Source organism: Bubalus kerabau, chromosome 2 (assembly GCF_029407905.1).
Source record: "Bubalus kerabau isolate K-KA32 ecotype Philippines breed swamp buffalo chromosome 2, PCC_UOA_SB_1v2, whole genome shotgun sequence".
NCBI lineage: Eukaryota > Metazoa > Chordata > Mammalia > Artiodactyla > Bovidae > Bubalus > Bubalus kerabau.
In genome coordinates, this window is record NC_073625.1 from 143393283 (window position 1) to 143399282 (window position 6000).

A 6000-nucleotide genomic window follows, 5' to 3' on the forward strand; every position below is an offset into this window, starting at 1 on the left:
ATCTACCTGCTTATCTGTCTATCCCGACATGGAAAAGTGATCATGAATGAAAAAACTCAAGGTACAGAAACACATATAAACATGTGAACACATTTATAGGAAAAATAAACATGTGTGTATATGTATACATATAATACATTGATATGATGTAGAATATCCCCAACTGTTAACAATGCCCTCCTCAGGAAGTGAGAGTGAGAGGTTATGGGGGAACTTTCTACTTTATATATTTCTGTATTTTAAAAATTAACTCTGGTGCCTCATCTTTATGATCTGTAGTCGGCTGCTAGTGGCATTTTTGTTCCTATCATTCTTCTCAGCCATATTCCTACATAGGTTAGCTGTCTGTCACGTACAGTGCTGGGGACACAGAGCAGGCACACAAGAAACAGCTGTTCAATTGCTTCTGGACATTTCCATCTGGATGCCCCCAAAGCAAATTTTGATTACTTGTTCAGGGAATTAATTACCTTCTCTAATAAATCTCTTATTTCTCTATTCCCTAGTCTCTCCAAATGAGAAAATCCAAGTCAGATTCAGACCCTCTCTCTTTTCCACAAGCAATCACTCTCTAATTCATAATGATTCCCCCCCCCCCGAAATCACCCCAAATCCACATCCTCTTTTCCATCTCAGAATCTCTCACCTGGACTCCTTCCAAAGCCTCCAGATAAAGTTTCATCCATTGCTCATTCATCTACTACACTGGTTCCAAGAGTGATCTTTCTAAAATAAAAATCTAAATCATACATCCCTTACTTAAAATCTTCACCAATGAGAAATAGTCTGAAGTCCAAAGTATGATATTCGAGTCTTCCTCATCCAGTGCCTGTAACCTTCTTACTAGCTCACTTATCAGTGCCCACTATACACGTTATGTCCTAATGAGAAATGACTATGGGACTAACAACTAAATCCATCTTAACTCCCCAAGCATATCATGCAGCTGTGCAATGCCTGGAATGACCTCCCACCCAACATCGTAGTCCACCAGACAAACAAACTTATCCTTTAATAGCCTCAAACACTGCATCCTCTAGGAGGGCTTCCCTCAACCCAAACTCCTCCCCAAGAGCCATCCGTACACATAAACACACACATACACACACACACACACACCACTTTATGAACTTTTTAAAGTCTTTCCTCCTACAAGTCTCTTGGTTCCTCAAGGGCAGAGCCTTATACCTACCTCGACATCCTCTGTGACCACTCTGGTACCATGTACCTGGCTCAGAGTAATTGTTCAACAGTATTTATTAAACTGAGTTGAAACACCCTTTGGTAAAATGTGAAATCCTAAACAAGATTGGGTTTTCTAAAATCTGTGTTTTGATTAGGCTCATTTGAATCATGAAAGAAACAAACACTCAAGTAATCTTAGAAAGAGGGTCCAGGAGCTGTATTAGAAAGCTATCAAGAAACATTGCTTTTTTTTCTCATTTCCTCAGCCCTTCAGTTTGCACATGGCAAGCCTGGCCTCACCAGCGTCTCTGGTAACTCTTCAGCTTCAGTTCTCGCTGCTGACAAGCGGTTTATCTCCACATTATCTAATCCAAATTTCTGAGAGGGTTGTTTTGGGTTTGGCAGCAGGCCACCATGCCCTTTCTCTCTCTCTGGTGAAGCTATGGATCTGCTGCCTCTGCTCAGTGCCGGGCCAGACAGTCTAGGACCAATAACTGACCTTCCCCTAACTTTCAACTCAATATATCATTCTTATTTCCTTAGAACCCATACTGGAAGTATATCTCTAAAATTATTTTGTAATACTTTTAAAAACACGTCTTGCCAAGACTTGTCCACAGTGAGAAAATCCTGCATACTTCGTCACTGAACCAGCTATACTTTCCAAATATGTAAGGAGCTCATCCCATTTTGTTTGTAGTTGTGCACTGAAAGAATCCTCTGGATTTGTAACTGCTCAACAGCGGAGGTTTACAAAGCTTTTCGCAAAATTTCTCTTATGTTTATTATGCAAGGAAATGAGTAGTCCAGATATTTTCTTGTTAAATTCTACCCCGTAATATCCAGTAACTTTATATAAGGATAGCACACACAATGGCAATCTACCACTAACCCACAAAACCTGTTTCTCCTCCTCCAAACTAACAGTAGGTAATGATTGAAGAAAGGCAGGCTACGCAGTGACAAGCTCTTGGGAAGAGGAGTACAGGCCAGGAGACAGGCACTCTTAGGTGGTACACAATAAACTCACATTCTCAGGGCTATTAATCTTCTGCTTAAAAACTCGAAAAGGGCTAATTAAATATCTTTTATATCTAGGGAGACAGCACAGTTGCACTAAGAACAAATTTAACATGAGAACACTAAACATCATTGAAAGGGGCAGCAATTCATTCACTAAAAAATTCTGGTTATTCCAAGATTTCAATATTCACTGGAAAGAAATATTATTAGAAGGGGATAAGGGGGAAACTCTCCCATAACAGCCATTCTGATGATGTGAAAGAAAAGAAACTTTTTCATATGCAGATTGTCCTCACACTTCGTGATGGTAAGGGAAGAATTTTCTATTTAAAAACCAGGCAGGTGTTCTAGACAGCCAACCTGTTTATTTAACTATCCTTACTGGTGACTCATTTTAGTTTCATCTGTAGTAATGAGCAGCTGACTACACAATATAATAACCATCAGTTTGGGCTATTGTTAATAAACATATAATCTTAACAGATCTAATTTCAGAGGTCAGAAATTGGAACAATTTGGAGTGCTGATGTTGTCTTCAAATGAGGCTTGAAATGAAGGCACTATTAGAAAGCTTTCATTGAATAAAGGCACTAAATGGCAAGAGGTTGATTCACTACTAATCAAAATTCATAGGTTTTTAAAAATAAGCAAAAAAAAATTTTACACTGAGTGTCTTGGAGACATTTTAGTCAAGCATTAATAGGGTTATAAGTCCTTATCCTCCTTTAAAAAAAAAAAAATAATTAGAGCAGTACCTACATTCTAAAGTAGAGCAGACTTAGATTTCTTTGCAAGGACAAGGCAATGGCACCCCACTCCAGAACTCTTGCCTGGAAAATCCCATGCACGGAGGGGCCTGGTAGGCTGCAGTCCACGGGGTCTCGAAGAGTCGGACACAACTGAGTGACTTTGCTTTCACTTTTCACTTTCATGCATTGGAGAAGGAGATGACAACCCACTCCAATGTTCTTGCCTGGAGAGTCCCAGGGACGGGGGAGCCTGGTGGGCTGCCCTCTATGGGGTCGCACAGAGTCGGACACGACTGAAGTGACTTAGCAGCAACAGCAGCAGCAGAGGCCTATTTGGGCCTGTACGGTATCAGTGGTAAAACATCAGCCTGTCAAGGCAGGAGTCACTGGTTCGATCCCTGGGTAGGAAAGATCCCCTGGAGAGGGAAATGGCAAACAGTATTCTTGCCTGGAAAATTCCATGGACAGAGGAGTCTGGTAGGCTACTATCCATGGGCTCGCAAAGAGTCCAATACAACTGAGCAATTAAGCACAAGGCCTATTTGCAATTGTCAAACTAATAAAAACAGGAGAAAAAAGGAAGAAGCACTATTTTCATGATTCATAGTTGGAATCGTTGAAAACTACCTAAATTCAATGTCAAGAGTCAGAAAAGTAAACCGGTGAACTAAAAATAATAGTTTAACAATAAATATGAGAGGCATAGGGGAGCAAGGAAGCAGAGGGTAGGGTGTACCCAGTTTATCATCTTTCGGAGGAAGGAATCGCTAGATACCATCTAAAGCTGATAAATCACAAAACGGAAGTATAAAACTTTAAAGTAAGAAATAAAGGCAATCTCCAGAAGAACAAGAAATGAACTATCAATAATAGTTAACTCTTGAGGTCGGGAGGACTGGATGGGGAACACTTTTCATTTTATATTTTTGAACAATTTGTCCATTCCTACTGTGTGTGTGTGTGTGTGTGTGTGTGTAAATCTAGCTTTTTAAAACTGTCAATAATCAGACACTATAAAAAAAGAAAATGTACTATATTTCATTCTCTGCACCTAACAACTCACAGGCTGTCAACTTTATAAAAGAGAGCAGATTCTAAAGTGAAATATTTCATCTGTCCAAGATAAGGTAAAGGAAACAAAGCATTTTTTTTTCCAGTGCAAAGTACAGAGCTAGTGTTTTCAAATCAAGACTTCCTTGATCAATTTAAGCAAAACCACTGTTACTGTCCAAAATAACTCCTTTAACTACTCCTGAATACAGTCAAGCTAATAAACAGAGTCCGAGGCTTCACTGCAGCAAACAAAATAATAAATCCTTTTATCAAATCAATAAGACACATAGGAGCTTATATTTTCTTTGAAATCAAAACAAGGGAGGCATTTTGAAAGTTTGCTATCTTCACTGATCCTCTCAGGAATGTAAAAGTATGCACTGCAGTTTCAAACCTCCTAGTGCTTGAGTTTTTTTTTTTTTAAGCAATTTACTTCTGCTTGGACAAGCAGTTACGACAGGCCACAGAAGTTGGGTTTTCTGTTAGCCCTCAGTTTCAAACCTTTAAGCTCACACTAATAGTTCAGCTTTCTAATGTTCCTAAATGTAATTATCTCAAAAAAAATTTCACACCTCAACTGAACTCAAAGGAAGGGGGACACTTCAGATTACTGATTATGGAATATGATTTAATACTGTGATTTTAGGACTGGGTTATTTTTGGTAACCACAGTAGTTGTAACTTAGGTGATAATATGAATAAAGATCACAGATTTTAAAACTGCTTACTCTCACCCTCTTCTCTTCTTGCAGGACAAGACTTAAAAAAAAGACTTAAAGCAACACTGACAAAGAAGTGTTCACGAATTTTAATTTACACATACACAACCTAATCTAGGCGAGACCTAGTACCTAATGCATATCCCTGAAAACACATCAACTTTACTCAAATATAACCCCTACGTCTAATATACTGGCAGCCTGATGATATTCCTGATACATGTCGGGAACAAGACAAATCTGACTTAGAAAACCAGAGGCTATAGGCCTGCTGGTAATCAAAAGGGTCAGCAAACGGAAGCAATTCCGTCTTTAAAACCTAATAGTAAACTTAGTTAACTAAGGCATCACTCAGAATCAACTCTCAACTCCCAATACATCCAGACTTAAAAGACGTAAAGCTCTTCGTAAATCTTAGTAGGCGAGTCTCTCAAACCCACCAGGGGGACCTACTTACTCCAAGGCTCCTCCCCTGGACCCTACTCAGGATTCTCAGCCGTGCGGTTCCAGGGCGTCCTGCACCACCACTGGGTGGTGGTGTCCCCATCCAGTGCCCGGTGTTCCTCCCCCGACCACTCGGTCATCCATCCCGAGTCCCCCGGACTAGCCCGCCCAAACCATTCCTCCCACATCTCCAGCCCCACATTCGCCCCTCCTCCAGGCCAAGCCGAGCTGGTCTTTCTCCACCCCTGCCACCCCCACCGCAGGACACTCACCCGCGGTAGTAGGCTTTCACCCGGACCTGGTGAGAGTGGTCCCCAATGCCGCCGCCTGCGATCGGGTGAGACATGGTGCTGCTGTCTCTCTGGGTCGGCATCTCCTTATTCCCCCGCCTCGCCGGAGGCCGAGGGTTCGGGGGGCGCGCCGGGCGCCGCAGGGGACTCCGCAGCTCGAGCCTCCCGCAGAGCCGCGGCTGTCCTTTCGCCTACCTGTCGTCCCCGCCCGCGGCGCGGACCCAAGTGTCGCCTCGCCCGGGCAGCCGGAACCGCACGGCTCCTCCCACCGCCGGCGGCCGGCTCTGCCTCTACGGCCACCCGGGCCCTGCACGCCTCCCGCCTCCGTCCCTCCCACCTCGCTCGCTCCAAAGGCCCACATTCCGGGGGAGGGCGGGTGCAACCATTGATCCAAATCAAGAAGCCTCAATGTCCGGCTGAACCATTCTTACGGGAGTAAGGCAAAGGGGAGGGAGGATGGGGGAGGTGCTGAACATCATATCATATTCCCCGGCAGGGGGCCTTTTGTGGGAGCTGTAACTGAGAGAACGTGAAGAT

The 6000-nt window shown here is 42.9% G+C and overlaps 1 protein-coding gene across 3 annotated transcripts in view; it reads right to left on the minus strand.

The window, feature by feature from the left end:
• The window catches only part of PRKCI (protein kinase C iota), a 71270-nt gene extending 65488 nt beyond the window's left edge, over positions 1 to 5782 (minus strand). The window contains exon 1 of one of the 3 annotated variants that reach the window (XM_055569094.1): positions 5446 to 5782. Coding sequence is in view for 1 of the 3 variants with exons in the window: in XM_055569092.1 (XP_055425067.1) it covers positions 5446 to 5546 (101 nt within the window). In the remaining 2 variants the exon portion in view is untranslated. Of the gene's footprint in view, positions 1 to 5186; positions 5316 to 5445 lie in introns of those variants that run through there. The other 2 variants (XM_055569092.1, XM_055569095.1) reach the window with 2 other exon arrangements.
• Between the last annotated feature and the right edge of the window lie 218 nt (positions 5783 to 6000).